Source organism: Erpetoichthys calabaricus, chromosome 6, assembly GCF_900747795.2.
Source record: "Erpetoichthys calabaricus chromosome 6, fErpCal1.3, whole genome shotgun sequence".
Lineage (NCBI taxonomy): Eukaryota > Metazoa > Chordata > Cladistia > Polypteriformes > Polypteridae > Erpetoichthys > Erpetoichthys calabaricus.
Window position 1 is genome coordinate 190,226,549 of NC_041399.2, and position 22,607 is coordinate 190,249,155.

Consider the following 22,607-nt stretch of genomic DNA (forward strand, 5'->3'; position numbering starts at 1 on the left):
TCTTCACAGACACCCAATATTATATCGCAAGTCACATGTTATAGTCTACTGTCAGAAACCCCTGCTAATACTACATTCATTCTCCTTTCTCCTGAACTGTGCCAAGCTAATTTGGGCAGCAGGTTTTTATGAAAAACAGATAACAGATAACTTGTCAGTGAGCAAATCCCTGTAGAGCAGTCAGTCATTTTAAATGTTTGATGGTTAGCAGAGATTAGACAGAAAATTAACAACTGTCAAAGCAATTCAGCATAAAGAATATGCAGCTTTCTTAATATATATATATGTATATATATATATTCCTTCTTTTGATAGCATAAAATAAATCATTCTAATATTCACATAGTCCAGTTTGGGTTTACATGGGCATAGAGGGTAACCCAGCAGCCAGGAGCACAGGTACTGTAAGGTCCCAGTCATTTACAGGACTTGCCCACATCCACACATTTTTAAGAATTGCCAGTCAACTGCCTAAATATTTGGGATGTGGAAGAAAACTGGATAAGCCAGAAAAACACACACAGACACAAGGAGAATGTGGGATTTGAACCCAGAAAGCTTGACCTCTAAGGCAAATACGCTAGCCACACACTGCTCCAATTTGTTCCAAAACATTTTTCTCTTTACTTTGTAATATACTGTACATGATAAAAAATGTAGGTTTTAGATGTTTTTTCTGGCTTCTCTTCTCTTTATGGAATATTGTAAAAGCTATTTTTTTTCACAAAACTAGTTTGATTATGATTTTTTTAGCATGGAACACCTTTCTTAATTGAGTGATCCATTAAGAATCATGACTCTAATGTTAAGTGAGCATCCCAGAATGCATCCAGTAATACAATTGCATGCTGCAGTATAACAAACAAGAACTTTAATTAACAACTACAATAAAACTATCATTTAGTCTTGTTTAAAACTATAACTGTAATCAAAATTACTGCATATGAGAACAATGTAAAAAAGTAAAACATGTAAAAATCATTTAAAAACAAACATCATAGCAAAAATCAAAAACTATGAAAACAGTTCATCAGCCTATTCAAATTCAGTATATTTATTGTTTGTGTTAGCATCGTTTACGTATGTTGTCATGCTTGTTGCCTGTCTTGATAACATATAGCCAGCTTAATGGATTGTGTCCTCTGCTCTCCCATTGTCATTCCCTGCTTCTGTGTGTTTTTGTTGTACTATATCTTTGTCACAGTTGTATTCTTTAATATAAACTCAGTTGAAATAAAATACTGTACAGTCATTTCAGTTACAAAATGTTTTGCACTTCCAATGACTTAGAAATAATGTAAATAATTTTATTCTCTGAAATAATTATGATTCACTTATACGGTTATTTGTTTCTGTCATTCTGCAGCATTTTGCTGACTGATTTTTATTTTACTTTAAACATTATTAGATGCAAAAAAAGCCATCTGCTGAAAGTCTGAAACATATTTATAATATAAGATACCATATAGACTGTGGTTTCCACTACTCCTATGTTAGAATAAGGGACTGAAGGTTAATTTCTGCAGGCATTCTTTGCATTTCTTCTTGCTTGTGTGCTTAGGCAGTTGTGATGAAGCACGTGAAGTGCTTCACTTGTTTTAAACTTAAAACAAAATTACTAGTGCTACTTTTTGCAACTGGATTTATTAAATAATTAAAGAAAAGAAGACTTTTGATTTACTATTACTTTGAGAAGGTTTGATTTTTTTCCAGTCATTTGATGTTTGTTCTGCACATTGATATTGGTTTAGTTTCATTTTCTTTTTTCACAAAATGTTCCTGTTTATTTAATTATACTATGTTATAAAATATTTATTAAGTATTTGATACAACTATTGAAAAAATATTTAACAAAGAAAAAATACTGCAAAAAGTTTAACAAAAATTGCATGTGCTTTAGGTTTTGACAGATGCTCTTTAACTTGAAAGTGTAACTTGTACCAGATCCGTATTGCATCTGCTGTGCTGTAAATGTTTAATATAACTGGTAACCTGAGAATTATGATGATTTATTATTCTTGATATGATATTAAGATATCAGAAGCAAGCAGCAGAGTGCATTTTCTGGTACTGAGGTGACCCACACTATGCCCAGGATTGTTGTGGCCAGGTGGAGAAGCCAGAGTGTGTCTTTATTATGTCAATGTGCAGAAGATCAAATTATTGAAACACTGCTGTTTTGTTTTGCTAAAGTAGCTGATTTCACTCAGAAAGAGACAGTTGCCAGTTAAAAGCAAATTTAGTTTTTGTTTTTTTGTTTTAATTTTTAAAGGTTTTCCTAGTTTCTGTTTTCTTGTACTGTCATGCTACGTATCCCTTCTTGTGTATGCTTGTGTGAGTCACTAACGTCTGAGTAAAGAAAAGCCTTTTTATCACTTTTTAGGTCAAGGTTTATGTTATATGTAATATGTTTTATGGCAGTAGGCAGGCATAAAGTTGTCATTAGTAGGACAAAAAAAGAACCAAGGGCTAGGCAAAGCTGTAATCAAAAACGCATGAAAGGTGAGTCTAACTAAAACAATTTACAGTTCATGTATGGCAGCAGCTTTACAAAACAATAGTAAGCAAACAACAGATTTTCATTTAAGTAAAATGTCTAATTTTAAAATCAGAAGAGTTTTGGATAATGCAAATTTGGTTTACTTATGGGCGGCACGGTGGCGCAGTGGGTAGCGCTGCTGCCTCGCAGTTGAGAGACCTGAGGACCCGGGTTCGCTTCCCGGGTCCTCCCTGCGTGGAGTTTGCATGTTCTCCCCGTGTCTGCATGGGTTTCCTCCGGGCGCTCCGGTTTCCTCCCACAGTCCAAAGACATGCTGGTTAGGTGGATTGGCGATTCTAAATTGGCCCTAGTGTGTGCTTGGTGTGTGGGTGTGTGGGTGTGTTTGTGTGTGTCCTGCGGTGGGTTGGCACCCTGCCTGGGATTGGTTCCTGCCTTGTGCCCTGTGTTGGCTGGGATTGGCTCCAGCAGACCCCCGTGACCCTGTGTTTGGATTCAGCGGGTTGGTAAATGGATGGATGGATGGTTTACTTATTAAATATATAGTTGATTTTAATCTGTTCATGGAAAGAAGTGTAATGATATTAATACATGTAATCAGACAACAATACAAGTTTCTATTGCCAGTACTTAACTATAATTATGATCATTAGGAGCTTTTCATAAAAATAAAATATTCTCACCACACAAAATATATTTGCAGGCCAAGATTTTATCTAAACTGGCTTTTTTGGGATTACTACTAGATTTGTGATTCAAATGAGATGCATTGAAGGATTTCAGCAAATCCAAATGTATGTGAAAATTTCAAAATATTTAATATTCAGTGTCACATATTGACCTCCGGATCTTTGAACATGTATTTGTGTTGCCCTTTCCTAAAGATGTAAGTGGAATTATTTTATTTGCATAGCCACTTGTTATATGTAACAAAAGGTTGTTTATGTGCATGTAACTAATTATTCTTTACTTACCACTCCTTCCAATCTGATTACATTTTCACTGTTGTATGATGATGCTGCTATACTGACAATGAAGCTGATAAGGTTGTTTTGAAACCAAACAACCACAGCGGGTTTCAGTTATAGTCTGTCTCTTTAGGAGTAAGTCATATGGGCAGGCGAGGATCTGCTGCATGGAAATGGAGACTTTTCTTTACCCAAATTCAATACAAAAAAATAACCTTGAACATGAAAACAAAGTTATTGGCTAACTAAAAATTATTTCACTTTTGTTTTTCTTCTTGCAGTTTTATTTAGACACTATAATTCAAGATTAAGATATAAGATGTGTTCTGCTATCTTTTGAGCTGGTGATGCAGTAATACACAGCATTGGCCCAAAGAGGTGGCAATGGATGCCATTGCTGGCAACAAAATAGCAGCACAGATTAAAATAATGTGTAAAATAGCAATAAAATTAAAAAAACAAAACATCAACTGTAAAGAAGATCCAAAGTTGAAAAACACTAAATTAGGATAAAGATTTATTAAATAAAAATTAGTCAGTCACCAACCTGCTATATCCTAACACAGGGTCACGGGTGTCTGCTGGAGCCAATCCCAGCCAACACAGGGCGCAAGGCAGGAACAAATCCCCAGGCAGGGCGCCCACCCACCGCAGAACACACACACTAGGGACAATTTAGAATCGCCAATACACCTAACCTGCATTTCTTTGGACTATGGGAAGAAACCGGAGCACCCGGAGGAAACCCACACAGACACGGGGAGAACATGCAAACTCCACGCAGGGAGGACCCGGGAAGCGAACCCAGGTCTTCTTACTGCGAGGCAGCATCGCTACCACTGCGCTATCGTGCTGCCCTAAATAAAAATTGCAATAATTAAAATATTAATAAAGGAAAATAAAGAGAAGCCCAAATCAGAGTATTTTGATCTATGATAAAGATGCTTGGATGTATGCATTACCATCTTAAATAGGTGGAATCAGGCGACATATCATGTTACATGACTTTCTTATCGTGTGACCAGCAAAGGGCATAACAACTGTAAACAATATGGTCACAACCATGAAAAAGCCATGCAAAATGTTGTCCCTGATAAAGAATTCAAAAACAAAATTGTGCTGTGGTGGTTTCACAAATTTAACATAACAAATTCTTTATATTCAAAGTTAGTAATTTAATTTCCACATGAGGTAAACCTGGTCAAATTATATATGATGCGGGCCAAAAACTCCCAAAAATTGCTAAGAAAAAAATAAAACTTTATTATAAATATTTTAGTCACCATCAAAATACACCCCATGAGATGCAATGTATTTGTTCCACCACTTCCCCATTCCAGGAAGCATTCCCTGTACCCATCTTTTGTTATTGTGTCTAAACCTCCAGCGTTTTTTACTAGATTATTTCCATGGTGGCAAGTCTTCTTAACTTCTGTGTCAGTTTTAATTTCAGGAGCAAAAAAAAAAAGTCACAGGAAGCAAGATCTGGTGAACACGGGGTTTGCGAAATACCAACCACATTGTTTTTGTCAAGGTGCAAAATCCAGTTGTGGGTGTGCAATTTCTCAAACTTTTTTTCTGATGCTTTCCTGTAGACGATCCAGCAGTTCAATATACAATCACTGATTAAACATTCTGTTCATGGGGAGAAAACTCTTTATAAACATATCTGTTATTGTTGAAAAATGTGGTTATCATTGCATCTTACAAATCTGCTATGGTGACTTAAAGAAACAAAAAAAGTGTGACGTCACATGCTCAATCGTAGAACAAAACACCCGAAATGCACACTTGACCAACTCAGCACAATGCCAGTTGACAGACAGATTAATCAGACTGTTGGCATATGATATCTATAATGTGTAAGAAAGGCGCTATATTGCACCCGACCTGACACAGATCGACACGGAGGCATGTGTAAAAACAAATAAGTTTTATTTTTCTTCAGCTGGAAGGCACATCCTCCCCGTAATCACTCCAGCCACAACACAGTCCCAAAGCCCAGTACAGTCACCAAGTACTCTTCTTCTTTCCTCTCTTCTACCACCACTCATCCTCAGTAAGCTTTGCCCACCTCCACCCAACTCTGGCCGCTGAGTGGTGGTCGCTGGCTCCCTTTTATTGGGTACCCGGAAGTGCTCCAAGTGCTTGATTGGCAACATCCAGCTGCACTTCTGGGTAAGGCGAAACCAGTGCCCAAAAGGGGCCAGCAGCCCCTGCTGCAGCACCCCCTGGTGGCACCTGCGGAACACCACAGAGCTGCACAGAACTCCAACCCCCATGAAGCCCTGGGGGAGTCTGAGGCACCACTGCAACCCAGGGAGGCTGCCATCTAGCATCCAGGGGGAGATACTGGGGTTCCCACCCTTGTCCCCTGGCAGATGAGGTGAAGGGGCGTCCCGGCCAGGCATGGACCCCGGCCATCCGTCACATGTGCCATACAGTATTGGAGAACTACACCCTACTCTTGTGCTATTGACCAATTCTGGGAATTGTTCAGCCCTGCTTCCTATATTGGTGGTGCTACATTAGCCCTGACGCTACTAGAGAAAGCATTAGCAATATGGCCTCAGGACGTTTACATCTAGGACCCAAGAAGTCTTTCTGTTGAGACTATGGCTAAGTGGAAGATAGTGCCTACACATGTATAGGTAGATCTTTTGGAAGATATATAGGTTATCTTTTTTTTTTACCCTTTTGTATAGCACAGTGTTTTCTATCTTGTATTTGACATTATTTTAATTAAGTTTCCTCATTTTTCACTGTTTTTTCAGCCATGAGTTCGAGACCTCCCAACGAAAGTGCACGAATATGCATGCATCTCTATTTACACATATTACGCTTAACAAAATTTGGTTTACACAAACAATTTAAATTCTTCATTCAATATTTTGACATAATTTGGCAATGTGGTTGGAATATCTGAATGACATGATGGTATGAACCATGCAACAAAATGACACCGTTATCTTAAATGCTTTACTTTGCTTCAGAATTATTTAAATAAATTAAATTATCCAAAATGTTAAACGTGCTTTATGATGATAATATTTAAAGTGATAAAAATGACAATATAAGGAGCAAATAAAATTGAACATTTAATGATCTGTAGCCAAATAGGGTTTTCTGAAGCACACATCTTCTTATGGAGGTTTAGATGCCAATAATATTTAAGCTTTTTACTGACTTCTTCTTCTTCTTTTGGCTGCTCCCATTAGGGGTTGCCACAGTGGATCATCTTCTTCCATACCTTTCTGTATTCTGCATCTTGTTCTGTTACACCCATCACCTGCATGTCCTCTCTCACCACATCCATAAACCTCCTCTTAAGCCTTCCTCTTTTCCTCTTCCCTGGCAGCTCTATCCTTAGCATCCTTTTCCCAATATACCCAGCATCTCTCCTCTTCACATGTCCAAACCAACACAATCTCACCTCTCTGACTTTGTCTCCCAACCGTCCAACTTGAGCCGACCCTCTAATGTACTCATTTCTAATCCTATCCATCCTTGTCACATTCAATGCAAATCTTAGCATCTTTAACTCTGCTACCTCCAGCTCTGTCTCCTGCTTTCTGGTCAGTGCCACCATCTCCAACCCATATAACATAGCTGGTCTCACTACTGTCCTGTAGACCTTCCCTTTCACTCTGGTTGATAACCGTCTGTCACAAATCACTCCTGACACTCTTCTCCACCCATTCCACCCTGCCTGCACTCTCTTTTTCACCTTTCTTCCACAATCCCCATTACTCTGTACTGTTGATCCCAAGTATTTAAACTCATCCACCTTCGCCAACTCTACTCATCTAAACGGATACTCCAGAATTAGACAAGGGATCCTTAATTAGTAGTTGCACATGAAGCTTAGAGACAGGACAAGGTACAAAAGAGCTAAACTCAGGGTGTAAATAAGAATAAATGAGTAGGCAGCCAAGAAAGAAAAAAACTAATTCATGGAGTTAGAACATTAAAATAGTTGTGATGAGAACAGGCCTTTCAGGCCATTCAGCCCAACAAGCTCCTCCATGAGCTATTCCCTAAGGTAAAATCAAGTCGAGGTCTCAAGGTCCCTAAAGTCCTACACTCCACTACACTGCTTGATAATTTATTCCATGTGTCTATGGTTCTTGGAGTTGTACTGCAGTTATTCCATCAAATTTAATATGATGAGATTTTAATAAATCTTTGTGCCAATATCAGTTCGATAAGAGAAACAATATCAACTGCTTTAGTAAAAATATGTTTCAAATTCTTCAGATATAATTTTTTAAAATATTAGAAGATTCAAATTATGCTAAAATGATTTATAAAAATATTTTCATATGTTAGCCAATATAATGAATATGAGCCCATTTAAACTGTTTATAAGTTTAAAATACTTTTGCCAATAAAAATAGATCTGATTGGTAATTTCATTCAGTTTTTAGTAGTAGTAGCAGTTGTATTGTGTATGTGCAGAACTTCTGTATTCATTAGACAGTAATTTGAATAAAACAGAGTTTTGTTTGAGTTACAAATTCTAATATAAAGCAATAAAATGCAATGTAATCCTTCTATCAATTAAACGACTCTTGAGATTATACAAACGGCCAGTGCCTATACTGTGTTTATGGCACTAGTAAATTGTCATTATATCAATTATCATGAAAGTTTTTTCTAAACATGCAAGCAATTAGGACATTTTTAAGTACCTTTTGTGACTAGTTTGTAGACTCTAAGGCTGTAGTTTTACCCATAAGTCAGTAAACGTGTCATACTTTTGCAGTGATTTTAAATAAATTATATATACTGATGACCCCTCCTGATCTGATTCGCCTACTATTGCTTCCTTATCTGATCAGAATTAAAAGTATCGTGAAAATCTAGATTTATTTTTTATTGGATCTGTAAAAACCTATGATCACTCTATAAATTTAGTTTAAAGTTTTTTAAGCTTTTTTCTGATGTTTGACATTTATGTCCCACAGGAGATTGGCTCGATCAACTCTGTTGCTCATCCCACTCTTTGGAATTCACTACACTGTATTTGCCTTTTCCCCAGAAGATTTCAGTCAGAGGGAGAGGCTTGTGTTTGAACTGGGACTTGGATCATTTCAGGTACTGTATATCTTAGGTCTAGAGGAATATACACAACTTTTCCATACACAGAGTGAAAGGGCTTGTTGCAAAGATACTGTACATATATTCTATAAAAAAATGGTATTCAAAGTGCAAAAAGAATTTTAGCCTTCTAAAGGTTATATTACATTGTCTTTGGTTGTGCTCATGAATTTTGTAAAGAATATGTAATTAGAAACCATGCAGGAAACAATAAGGAGGAAATAATAAATACATTCCTGAATATATATATTGATACACCTTCATACACATAACAGCAATTCCCATCTAATAACATATTGAAAAGGAAGGTAGCACAATGATACAAGGGTTAGAATTTCTTATTTTCTACTTCAGAGACCATAAGTCTATTCCCAGCCAGGGAAAGTTACAATCTTTATGGGATATCACATCCTCAATATGTTCATATAAACACTTTACAGCCAATTCAGAATCCACCACATACTGTCCATTTTATTTTATTAGGCAACTCTAAATAATAGTAAGTTTAAATTGGAGAACTGGAAAATGAATGAAATATATGCAGATCTTGAGAAACAATCGTGCTGTTTAAAGTCTCACTTGTGTAATTTTTAACTGTTGGTTATAGTGATGAAACTTCAAATAAGAGTCATGAAGACTCTGTCAAGATGGAGCATTTGAGGCCAGTTTAAAAAATGTGTGTGACCAGTTGTCTCTCCTCTTGCAGTCCATACTTCATATTCTACACGATATATCCTCTAGAAACCATTGTTAAAGCCACTAAGGGAGAACACATCTTGTATGTGCTGTCTTCCTGGATAGAGACAGAGAGTTGTAGGTGGACAGAGTCCAATGCAAAGTTCTCTCAGGAAGGTAGGGCAAAGCAACACTGCGTTTGGCAGTGAAGCCTGACCCCCTACTTGAAAGAGTGCTGCCAAGAAGGAAATGGCAGGGATGGCAACATATACTGTAACTTGGCCACTACAAGCCAAACGTTCCTGTCTGTCAACGAAATTTTGCTTGAATGTATTAGTTTGATTTTTACAATTATAACTATCCTAATTCTGTTTTTAGGGATTTGTGGTGGCTGTACTGTACTGTTTTCTAAATGGGGAGGTAAGTTACATTTCTTTGCTTGTTATTGCTTGTTTCTGTAATGTCTCTTTTTTGCAGCATACATCAGCTGCTGTGTCGTAAGTATTTTTACATTCTTCTATTAATATATTATAATATATTCAGCATTCTCAAAAGTTTACGTGGTGCCAGAGTACTTTGGGCCAAGGTCAATGATTATCAGAGCTGAGGCGGAATGTTCTGGGTACTGGGTGTTAAGCTGTTAACTGATCACCATTTGGTGTTGAATTGGCATGGATGTAGGTAGTGCCTGCTGGACTGACTCGAAAAAGCTAAATGGATAGTGAGATTTGCTGAGAATAACAGAAACCTCTTTTGGGAATGAGCTCAACTCGTAAGAATTACGTTTGCATCTCAGAAGAAGTCAGAGGCATACGGACTGAACGGACCGTGTTCAAGACTTAATTAGTGGAAGAAGATGCAAGAACCATTGGTCAGATAGATGGTTGTTTCAATCCAAAGGCCTGTTGGTGGATAACAGGAGTTTGGAAAGCATTCACATTGAAAAATGAGGCCTCTGATACAGTGTTACCATGAAGGTCTCCAGATCTAAGCAAGAGGCACCAGCAAGCCAAAAAATCAGTAGAAGAGAAGAGAAAGTCTGTGTGTGAGTGGAGTTGACACCATGGAGACTTACTTTTAGACAGCCTCTTGGAGGTTCTGGCAAAATTTGACGTCTTGTAAATAGGTGTGATGCCACCCATGTTGTTACATGCACACACAAAACAAGGTGAGTAACCTGGTTAAGGTAGAAACCTGGTATCTTAAAAATTTGTGCTTACATGCACAAGTCCACCTATGGCAAAAACGTTCCAATGTCATTAAACTGCACAAAAGGAAGCCTGTGTCTCGCGCAATGTGGGGAACATTACTTTAAAAGTAACATTTTACTGGCCAGCATTTGTTATTTGTTATTAAATCCTAAGCCCATATACGAACCTTCAGAAAAATGACCAGAAACACAGACAAACATGATAATTTTCTTGTGTTTTATAAATATGTTTAGTACTTCATATGCTGTTAAGTAAATAACATCCATCCCCTTTTTTCATCCCCAACCTGAGCCCCTGAAGATTCACAGTAAGAACACTGGCCGCAACATCACCTTATCACACTGTTTCAATGTATATATAGCAAATAGCTGTGGATTAAAACTAACTGACACTTTATTAAAAGGTTTCTGTTACCGGATTGCACGTAGCACAATCTCTTCTACTTGGCTGTGCAATTGAGCCCTTCAAAGAAGTGGCATACCGGTATGTTTGCGTTTTGCCTTTCATCCAGCATTGGTGAAATAATAGTAATGCAGATATTTGTACTATAATAGACTATATATTGCATTAGGCTACTCGTTATTTGAATAAGTAATTGAACAACTTAACACACATTACTTTTTACGCGTTGTCCTACTGCTCCCGAGACTGTGCTGCCGAGCTAAGCACTGTATGTTCAACTCATTAATAAAAACTTAACAATTCTTTCTAAAATATTGAGACAGATTATTTCAGTCAGGAAAAGGACTAATGTGATTACTCAAGCATTTCCCACAGGATATGGCTGCTGGATGGATGTGCAAAACTAAAAGTGCAGTGGATATGCACAGACTACAAAATCCTTAACTGTAATCCAGTTAAGGGTTTATATAAATGCATAACCTGGTTACATGTAGAGAAGCCTACGGGTGTTAATCTGATTTCTCCGAGTCCAATATCCCAGATTCTCTAACCGTAGTAAGGGTTTATATGGCATATTATAAATCATGTTTCTGTGAATAACCGGGTTATTAAAGCTTATGTAAATACACTCGGTAAGGGTGAAAAGCATGGGTGAAGCATTGTGGTCAACTAGGCATATTATTGAGAAAAACGAGGCACACTTTGAGTGACTGCTATACATTGTGGATATTTTACACTCAGAAGAGAAGAAAGTGGCAGAAACGTTGGATGGAGATGGGCCTGTTTTTTCAGAGGTTGCTGATTAAAAAGCATCATAGCGATAACAATGCAGGGGTGGGTTAGATCCAAGCCTAAATGCTGAATGCAGTGCCAACAATGGGGACATTTTGGCTCACATGCCCCTTCAATGTTGGAAGAAGGCACCAGTGCAGCTTGGAATAGTGGTCCCCATTTTCTCCTTTTGGAAAAGTTGGACCACCATTCCAAATGACTAGTGGTGTGAAGGATCACAATTCTCAACTTCCTTGGGAAAGCTAACTCAGGTGTACTGGGAATTAAGACAGACCCAGGGTCAACAATATGGATTTCATCCTGGCCATAGAACAGTGCACTAGATAGATGATGGGTGTTAGGAATTTACCTATCCTGTCTAGTTGTACTTTGTGGATTTTAGAAAAAGCTTATTCTTAGCACCCTGGACTATCTTATGGTAGATGATTCATAGTATGGGGTAAAAGGTTACTACTGTGTGTCACTCAGTCCTGTATTTGCAGAGCAAGAATTGTACATAGTGTCTTTTAAGTCAAGCCCATTTAGTTTTCCTATAGGATTCATCAAGGGTGTCTCTTCTCTAATCTCTGTTAGGAATTTAACATTTTTCCAGTGTTATTTTGATTATTCATAACATTTCAGGTATTGATTTCATTTTTTTTATAATGTATTACAATATTTCCGGTTTGCATCATTTATTATTTACTATTTCCCAAAATGCAATTTTCTACATTGTTTCTTTGTTGCAGCCATATTGTTTTGGAAAATGGCTCTGGTTGCTGGGCACGTAACACAATGCCCTTTTATGTGTGACAGGATGACATCAATCTGCACGGTCTGGAGGTAGTAGTGAAATTATTTAAGGAGAAAAGACCATTAGAAAAGATGTAGTTCAATTTCAAGTTTTATCGTGTAAGGTCTCATGGTGACTCTATTTTTCCCTTTATACTCTTTATTGTGTAGAGCTTAATAAAATTTCTAAAATCCCATACACTTACCAGTCTGTGATCAGGTAATTTAGTACTTCCTCCATGCTTCACTTGTGCATCTGTCAGATAATTAGACAGAGTAAATAAACAGGCAGGACTTAATTTACACATTTAATGATATATTATTGATAAAAATACCCAAAAATATTAAGGAAACAGAATACTATGTGAATACTGGCAAACCGTATCCATACAGCCTAAGTAGTAGTGCATCTTGTGTCCAGAGGTGGCTCTCATCTTATCTTCAGTCTAGTATGCTTTGCTGCCACGTGGCTTTTTAATCTTTTTAATGAAATATTGACACAGACCACGTGCTTGTCTCAAAATGACTGCCGGGATAGAGTTGTCTTCAAGGTCTTCTCTTCATGGCCAGATGGTGAGAGACAGTTGAGGTAAAGGCAAAGTGACCAACTTTATACCACTCTTACAACAAAACACAAACCAATGGGGTGTTGTAGTACAGCATGACCCCCAATTCAAAACCAATCATAAACAGCCATACTTTAGACCAATAGAATTCAGGTACAACTCATTCCCCAGTTGCTTTGTTTAGTCAGTTTGTGGCCTTCCTGCAGGCAATGGCTTATACAGTACGCTTTAAGTCCAAAAGCAGTCACCCTTGCCAAACTAGTCTGACGTTTCATTTTCCTCACCATAAATTCCTCATCTTAAATCAGTCCTAGAGACTGAGTGTTGCCTAGATAAACATCAAAGCACTATTGTTCTCATCAATGAAGTAAATCATGCCTCCTTAAACACCATTACATTTGTTTGTATAGCTTACAAATTAAGACATGCAAAATATGTATCAAATTATATACAATATATTACACCACCACAAGTAATTTTTATCCATCTTTGGAAATTGAGCAAGACCTCGGGTGACCAATATACTGTCCATTTGTAAATTCATCACCATGCCATCCCAAAGTATAATGGAAATGATTTCCATGGAAACAAGCAAAACAGACATCTTAAAATTGTGGTGCCCATCAGCAAAATAACAATTGTTTAAATAACATTTGTATTTTCAAAAACTTAATGTCAGAAATGGATTTTAAGTATACGAAAACCCCTAAAAACATGTATAACATAAATTGAAATGCAAATAGAGAATCCAGGAGAAATGAAAATCATGACACAATCATATTTATGATTGTGCCACACATTGCATTGTACCAGGCAATAAACAATTCAGATCTTTGATGGGGCGATTTAGTTTGCTATTTTAGTCAGTTTGTCTTACATTTTGGTTTTGTTTGCTGCTTCTGAACATTTTTTGTTTCTGAGCCTTACTTGAATATAATGACTATTCTTGAGGTTTGCATCTCTAAATACCTCTTCTCCTGGTCTGCATTTACTTTGTCATTTTTGGTTTGCACTTTTTCTGAATCACGTCAGAATACTCCCCTGTTCATGATGTTCATGGACAGGATATCAAGACATATCTGAAAATTGTAGAATATCCAATATGGAACCCTAAGGGTTACATCTGTACTGTCTGCAGATGATATTATCCTCAGATTATAATCTCTGGCATGCACAAAGATGGTTCATGGGTGAGAGTGATGTGATTGGAATGTCCATCAGCACTCCCAAATCTGAAGTTATGATCTTGGAAAAGAGTAGCTTGTTTCTTTAAGATAAGCAACTGCCTCAAGAAAAGAAGCTCAGCTACTGTACCTTGCGGTTTCATTCACCAAAAAAGAGGTGCTTATGAGATTGAGTGGAATGATAGCAATTATGCAGATGTTGTACCAGATAGTGGTGGTGAGTCCTTGGACAAATGTCATATGTTTCAGACAGTTTTGATCAAAAGGAAAAGGTCCTGAGTAAAAGCTTGCTTTCTATGGCAGGGTAGATGGTACAGGAAGATCTTGGGATAGAACTGCTACTTCTCTGTGCTGATAGCAACATTTTGAGGAGGCCTTCATGCCTCCTATTAGAGGTATGCGAGGCCTAAAACAATAAAAAGAGAACCTAGGACAAATCCAGAATACACTGGAGGAGTAATACCTCTCAGATGGCCTGGAGGCAAAAGGTAATTCTCACTGAGTTGTTTTAAGAAGTCTGCCAAGTGGGTAAATAACAAGCCCAGTTTGTTATTTATGTATACCTGATTACTACATCCCATATGATTCCTCTTTATACCCTAGGTTAAACAGATAAGAGTATTAGATCATAATGTAAAATAATAAAAAGTTACAGTTTTTGTAGCCTGTTTAAAGAAAGTTTATACTTTCAAAACCAATGTTCGTATACACAGTAAACAGCATTAGTAAGAAGTAACAACCCTCAAAAGCCTTTTCTATTATTGGCAACAGCACTTTACACTTATAATTTAGGTGCCTAGAGTATAATGTATTCAACTGCATGTGTAAATCACCTTGGGATGATATGTCCTACACAAGGACACGGTATAAATTAAACTGCTATAAATCTGAATGCTTCAATATTAAAGACAGGTAAAGCAACTGAGGAAACATATACAACACAAATCATAAATGCAAAATGGGCAAAACAAAATCCTGCATCCACTATAGACCAATTCATATGTTCTATTATCCTTTTTTGCACACTCCATCCAAAAATTATGTTTTTTATATGGCACTTACCACATGTAGATTATAGAGATGGCCAAGAAAAAAAAATAATTTCATGTTTTCATGCCAAATAAATATAGAATAAAATTAATAATATACAGTATGATCAAGCCAATGGTGACCAATGGTGTAAATGTCTGTATTAAAAAGAAAAACAAATCTCACATTACTTGTGTTGTACAATCCACGTGCTAGTTATCCAGTCTTATGCTCAAAATGTGCAAAACAAATCTATTTTTTACTTTCTGGAAGCATTTTTATTCATTAATTTCATAGGCTTCTGGCAATCATTTGTTTTTTATATAAAGGTCTCTAGTATTGAAAAAACTTTTAGCTGTTTTGGAAACCGAAAAAAATTGTAGCTCCAGATACATGTAGTGTGCACATCCTCAACCAGGATAACGCATTTACTAGGTAACTTGATTTTGCAGTTTTGAAGATCCATATTAAATTTGTTCATAAATGATGTATCACTATAGAACCATAACTGCTGGAACCTGACATATGTTAGGTACACAGAAGCTAATCTTTGATGACTTGCAAAGTCAGCACCACTGAATGCTACCGTCAGTCTCAGACTCGAAAGCTTGATCACCCTCATGTATTGTTTTACCCAGCTACTTAAGTTCTGAGCTGTGATTCAATAAAAATATTTTTCCAGTTTTCTTTTACTGTGAAGAAAATGTTATAGTTGACACAAAATTTATTTATTTGGATTTTCTGTTGGTAAAAAAGTGTGCACTTTTTACTTGATGACTTTGCCTAGACGAGCAGGAAAGTTTGCTTTTGATATGAATTTATTTGCTCATTTTTTTTGAAAATATTTTCCTTCAAACTTATTTTTAGCAAATTTACTTTTTAATTTCTTATTTACCACTTGGTATAATTGACCTTTGCCTCATATTCATTGCTGATTTTAAGCATCATAAATTGATGAAATAGGGAAAAGCATCAAAAACTTTTGTTTGTTTGCAAATTTTGGATATTGAATCTTTTCAGATCTTCAGTCAAAATCAAACAAATAGCACTTTATTTTGATTTATTTTTTTTTTTTTTTTGCTTATGCCATTTATTTAAAGAGCAAAACTAACAAACAACAACAGTCACTATGTGAAAAAGTTAATTTCCTGCTATTAAATTAACACAGTTAATGGATAATTAGAGTCAGCCAATTGAAGTCAACCTTACTGTCAGTTCTGTTCAATATTAATCTCACTTATTTTGACCCTAACCATCTAAGTCAAGTTGACAGCAAAACGATTCAACAAGAACCATCAAAATAAATTCTTAAAGAGACTAGGAAGACAGGTACTTGATATCTATCAGTCGAGGAAGTGGTATAAAACCATTCCTAAGCCTCTACAACTCCACTGAACCACAAAGAGAGCCGTCTTCTCCAAATTGAATCTTCCTAGCAGTGGCTGGCCTGGCAAAAGTTCCCTAGGAATGCAGCATAAAATCATATTGGAAGTCACAAGGAATTCTAAAAAAGGAAGAACTCTCTTGCTTGGCAAAGGTCAGAGTTTGACTTCACTATCAGAAAAACATTAGAAAAAACGTTATTGCAGAGTAGTAAGACAAAAACCACTTTCTTGTTTGCAATGGAACACCCAGATAATCCAGAAGCCTTCTGAAAAAGTGTTTTGTGGACACATAAAATGGATGACATGGTTCCTGTTATCTCTGATATTTGAATATATGACATGATTGTTTGCAATCAATGCAACCAGATATTGTTTTAAAGAAGTCAGTTTTCATAAAGAGCACTAGTTGGTGTTGGATAAATTAATTAATGACATAAATGAAAAAATGTGTTATTTGTTTAATCAAGTGCCCTTTATGCTGACATAGTGTTATGAGATGGAGTTGTCATAAACCAGTGGGAGGCCTGCAAACATAAGGTAAGATCTACAGAGGCTCACCATAACTCAGCCATTTCCAAAACACTACTTACTGACTTTATTTGAAGCATGCCCAAAAATGGAGAGCCAGCAAAACAACCTAAAATGTTCAAACATGTATAAAAAAACCCACAAGAGGGAGGATAACAGTCAGCCCCCAGGTTGTGAACAAAAATGGTAACAAAGGATGTTTATAGTTGAAGATTTATTAGAATAAAAGAATATTAGGCAAAAATGCTCAACAGAACAGAAAAAAAGACAAAAGGGCTTGACTAAAAGACAGCTGACAACAAACAAGTCATAATGCACAATCCACAGGAAGAATCCAAGACAAGCAGGCAAGCATATTACAGAAAAACAGTAAATCCAAACAGAAATGGCAGCACTCACAAAACTCCACAATGAATGAAATGATCTCCTGCTCCTGAGCCTTTATAGCTAACTTCAATAGCTTGAAGGAGGAATTAGGGGTGGTGACATCAGGGTGGTCCTGCCTCCTGGGGTTCCACCCACAAAGGGCAAGGGATGTAAGGGAACTTAAAGAGGTAGTGTACAATTAACCAATTAATAAACAAAATCAACAGAAATATCAAACATATGAAAGATAATAACACAAAAACAACAAGAACAGCAGTACGACACATAAACATAGATTAATACATAATACTTGAATTTTGGTTGAAGACCTAAAAATATTCAATGTAAACATTTTCAATAATAGAAACAATTAAAATGGCAACTTTAATTGGTACATCCACATATTCTTTGCTTCTTTTATTTGTTGAGTGGCAGAGATTAAATACTCCTACCCTTAAACAAAGTCTTAAAACCAAATAAAATCTGATTCTCAATCAGGAAGTAAGAAGAGGCAAAGGAACTGAAAGGAGACTAAGATTCAGAATCATAAACATACCGTACTCTATAGTAAGTAGATAACTTATTAACTGTAACAAAAACTGAAGAAGAAAACTCCTAGAAGCTGCTTAAATCTCTAAATTCAATTGACAGTCTTCTTTTTTTCTACTTCTTTATTTCTCCCCAAAATCATATGGGCGGTCAGAGCTAATGGTGGGAGACTTCTGTTTTGATCAGGGTAATTTGCTTTCTGGAGCTAAGTGTACTGTACTTTAGATATCGATTATAGTCTATTGCTGGATATCAGCCAACCACCTTCCTTTCTGTCTTCCTCTTGTCCTGTTCCTTCAGCTCTTTTAAACATTACTGCCTTTATCAATCTATCAATTAGTATTGGCCAGAGTTTGAACATTTTCACCAAATTTTCAAGAAACAGTTCCTAAATACCAACTTGATCTTCCCGACTTAACAAAAAAAAGTTTATTTTTATTTGGAAGGTTGTATGGAAGCTCTTAACAGTATTTATTTAAGAAAGAAAGAAAGAAAGAAAGAAAGAAAGAAAGAAAGAAAGAAAGAAAGAAAGAAAGAAAGAAAGAAAGAAAGAAAACCAGTAACCTCTCTACTTTCCAAAGGAAAGAGAAGTTCTTCCCTCCTCATGTTTAAGTACAAAGTGCCACCTGTTACTTTGGCATGCAAGCTCACATGCATCACTATGAAATGTGTCTCACTGCAAGTAGTAGTCAATTACGTCCCTAATGACATCATATAAATTAGCACCAAGACATTGATGAAACAAAGAAGGCAGGTAAACAAATGTCAAAACAATGGGGCAAAAATGGTGCAAAACCACATTTTCTCAGGTTCTCACAACAGTCATAGTAAGCTGGTCCACTGTCAAATCTCAGAACAGTCTAAATTCTCAGGATGCAAATTTATCAAGGTGTCTACAGGCATGCTAGTTCATCCATCCATTTTCCAACCCGCTGAATCCAAACACAGGGTCACGGGGGTCTGCTGGAGCCAATCCCAGCCAACACAGGGCACAAGGCAGGAACCAATCCCGGGCAGGGTGCCAACCCACCGCAGGATACACACAAACACACCCAGCACACACTAGGGACAATTTAGAATCGCCAATCCACCTAACCTGCATGTCTTTGGACTGTGGGAAGAAACCGGAGCACCCGGAGGAAACCCACGCAGACACGGGGAGAACATGCAAACTCCACGCAGGGAGGACCCGGGAAGCGAACCCAGGTCCCCAGGTCTCCCAACTGCGAGGCAGCAGTGCTACCCACTGCACCAACCGTGCCGCCCCATGCTAGTTCAAGTTCATCTTAATTTGTCTAATAATTTTATTTTTTTCTGATTCTGGCCAAATGATTTGCTACATCTCATTTCATAGTTACCCCGATAGAGTCAAGTCTAGTCAAAAGGGAAGCTACTGTATTAAGATAAACTCACTGTCATTTTCCTAGGACAACAAGTACATTTTTAATGAAATGCATTTATCACTGGTAGACCTCAAACTACATAAGAGTTCCTAGAGAGTCGATATGATCAGTACATTTGCAGATACCGTGAGATGAGGATAAAAGTACAAAATGTAAACAGCGGCAAAATTTTCAGTAAAGAGGTGTCTGAACATGGAAGTTATTCTGATGATCACGGCTTCATGTATTTTAGACAGTGTTACATTCCTGATACAACTTGGACTCTTTGCTGTATGTTAATCCACATGCAGAAGTGAAGTTTTTAAGACACTAATGCTAACATGTCTGGGTATCTCCATAGCAGTTTAAGTCTTTAATCATGTCCATTCTTTCTTAAAGTGGCATGAACATATGCAAACTGATATGTTTCTTTTTTCTTACCCCTTAAGGTGTTTAAATGTCTTTATTATGCTTTCAGTAACACATCATGACAACATACTGTATAAAATAGTAACACAATGGACAGGTCTCTGTTGAGTAAACTTTATTTTTATGGAGTAGAGTGTAGTTGGGGATTCTTTCAGCTCAGGAAGAGTATTAGGCAAACAACTACTGTATCGAAGGTCAATGCACAAGAATAGTTATTGAAAATTGCAGACGGCATAATTTGTTAAAGATGGTGTTTTGAGAGTTTAAAGTCCTCCAACAAAACAATAAAATTAGATGTTCAGTAGATTTTGAATTAAGGAAGAGCAAAAACATGTAATCAAGGGAGGATAGTTCCTACAATAAGTATGTTTAGAACGTCTAAGTCTAGAAGGTTGGATACGTTCTACAATTTTGATTTGTGTTGGTCAACGTCTAGCACATGTTAAGTAAGGCTATACTGTTTGAAGAGTGTTTCTCCCATTGCTTGTGTTTATGATTATGAAAGTAAGAGTTACCTTCAGAGTTGATGTAGGAAGTCTTGTTTTAAATAACTTTGCCTGTAATTATAATGCTTTAACTAATTACAATAACTAACTATGCCTTTACATTATGCAAAGGGGAGATGGATTCAATTAACTGACCCCTCATTGCAGGCAAAGCAAATTTTCAGGTCTGAAATTGATTCCTGTATAACCAGTATGACTATAGTTTATGAACTACAGTATTTTTCTGTATATTTTGCATGGGTTTCCAATGTGAAAGTTTAAATCTTTTAACTTAAAAAAATTTAAATGTATGACAGTTCTGACTTTTTAATCACAAATTCAATTTTTGGACAGTTAACTTTAATGTTTTTTTTTGCCACTGTTAATAATTGTGAATCAGCGTGTACCTTTACAGCTAAGTACATAAAAAAATGACTTTTTCAAGTTTCTCCCTAAAGGTGCAGTCAGAAATAAAGAGGAAATGGAGGAGCTGGAAAGTAAACCGGTACTTTGCTGTGGATTTCAAACATCGTCATCCGTCATTGGCGAGCAGCGGAGTGAACGGGGGGACCCAATTGTCCATTCTGAGCAAGAGCAGCTCTCAGATTCGGATGTCGAGCGTAAATGCAGAGAACTTGGCAACATGAAATGTTAACCAGTTTCGCTGAGTGTGAATTTCTGAAGAAAGAGCAGGCAGCACCATGTGCCTGGTGCCTTAGAGAAATTTATATACAGTACTAATATATATATGAATCATCTTTAAAAGCAAAGAATAGGTATTCCTTGTACATATCATAATGGTGGAAGATTTCATTTTCTAAAAAAAAAAAAAAAAGTGTACCGAAGTCCTAACATTTATTTAATTCAAGATGATTTAAATGGTCTCAGAAGGTGTTTATGTTGTGTGCCACAAACTAAGCTATAACATGTGACCTTGTTGGATTTACAATTTATGCTTTATGAAAGGGAAAATACATTCTGAAAAATGTGTTGGAACACATTTTGCCTCTTTGATGTTTACAGTGTATGAAATGAGTTCAGTATCAATAATCTGTCATTCAGCCATGCAGCAGGTAACAATTACAGGATTCTTTTTTCATTGTATATTTTAACTGCTTTTTATAGATGGTCTTTTATTTAACAAGAAATACTGCCTTTGCAATTCTTGATTAACCAGGAGAGCCAACCCACTTTACGTAATTGTGGTGAAAAGTAACAACTGGAAGCAGCAGATTGAGTTACTTACTGTATGTGAGAGTATTTGTTGCACACCAAAGCCCGACCTCTTTAGAGGTGTCCTCCTGCTGCCCTCTTTACCTTGCACAATCATTTGAGGAGGTCGCAAAGTTCCTAACATCTGAACATGTTACACTTCTGAGCTATCTGATTAACAATGGCGCACCCCACAACTGCTGTTTCCAGAGAGGTTAGCAGACACATCGGCAGGCACTCCTCTTGAAGTGAAAGCAGTTTATATGTGGTGTTTGGGGTTCCTAAAACATTATAATTATTTTAAAACTTTTGGATGATGCACTGTAGAGTCATAATTTTAATTCAGTTTTGCACCAGATTTGACTAGCTGCAGTTTTGGATTAAATGTGACCTCAACACCATTATCCTGGTTAATCAACAGTTGAATATATAAATGTATATAAAGTGTTCTCCCGAAATGAACAAATACTGTTTGTAAAACATGTGCCATACTGTATTATATAAGAGCATTTAACAAGTCCTAATGCATTTACTTAGAAAAACCAGCATTCCTTCATACGTGTTACATAGGTGGCCTTCATTTCATGCTGTGTCTTAAAGACAGACTGGTTCAACCTCCTGATCTCATCAAATAACAAAAGGTGATATTATCTTTATCTTTGCCAATCTACTCAAAGTCATGTACTGTATAAGTAAAGGTTGTTGTCTACGATGCTCTGCAAAACAATGAGAAAAAAAATGATATTCTGCGGTCATGTAAAGGCATTTATGGTAAAAACAAACAAAACAAAAGCAGTCTATAAGATAAGTATCTTTACCAAAAACTATTCTCATGAATCTGAATCATGAGATGATGTATATACTGTATATACCTGTGTGTTAGACAGAGATCTCAGTGTTTTCTTGTAATGTATTCTGTAGTAATCTTGAGTTCAAAACTGCTACTGGAGTCCAATCTGTAGAATTTTTTTTATATAGAAATGTTTCTTACAATCTTGTTTGTCATTTCAATAGTGGTTAAGCCAGAATTGCTATACGGCGATATATCTGCTCAATACTAATGAAAGGAAAAGTGT

General features: G+C 36.6%; 1 protein-coding gene across 2 annotated transcripts in view; it reads left to right on the forward strand.

Annotated features, from left to right (window-relative positions):
* LOC114653720 (pituitary adenylate cyclase-activating polypeptide type I receptor-like) overlaps positions 1–22,323 on the forward strand; it is a 231,841-nt gene extending 209,518 nt beyond the window's left edge. Inside the window, exons 12-14 of one of the 2 annotated variants that reach the window (XM_028804188.2) lie at positions 8,433–8,562; positions 9,619–9,660; positions 20,765–22,323. In XM_028804188.2, coding sequence (XP_028660021.1) covers positions 8,433–8,562; positions 9,619–9,660; positions 20,765–20,974 — 382 coding nt within the window. In that variant the 3' untranslated portion in view covers positions 20,975–22,323. The remainder of the gene's footprint in view (positions 1–8,432; positions 8,563–9,618; positions 9,661–20,764) is intronic. The other variant, XM_051929381.1, reaches the window with a different exon arrangement.
* Positions 22,324–22,607: the final 284 nt, after the last annotated feature.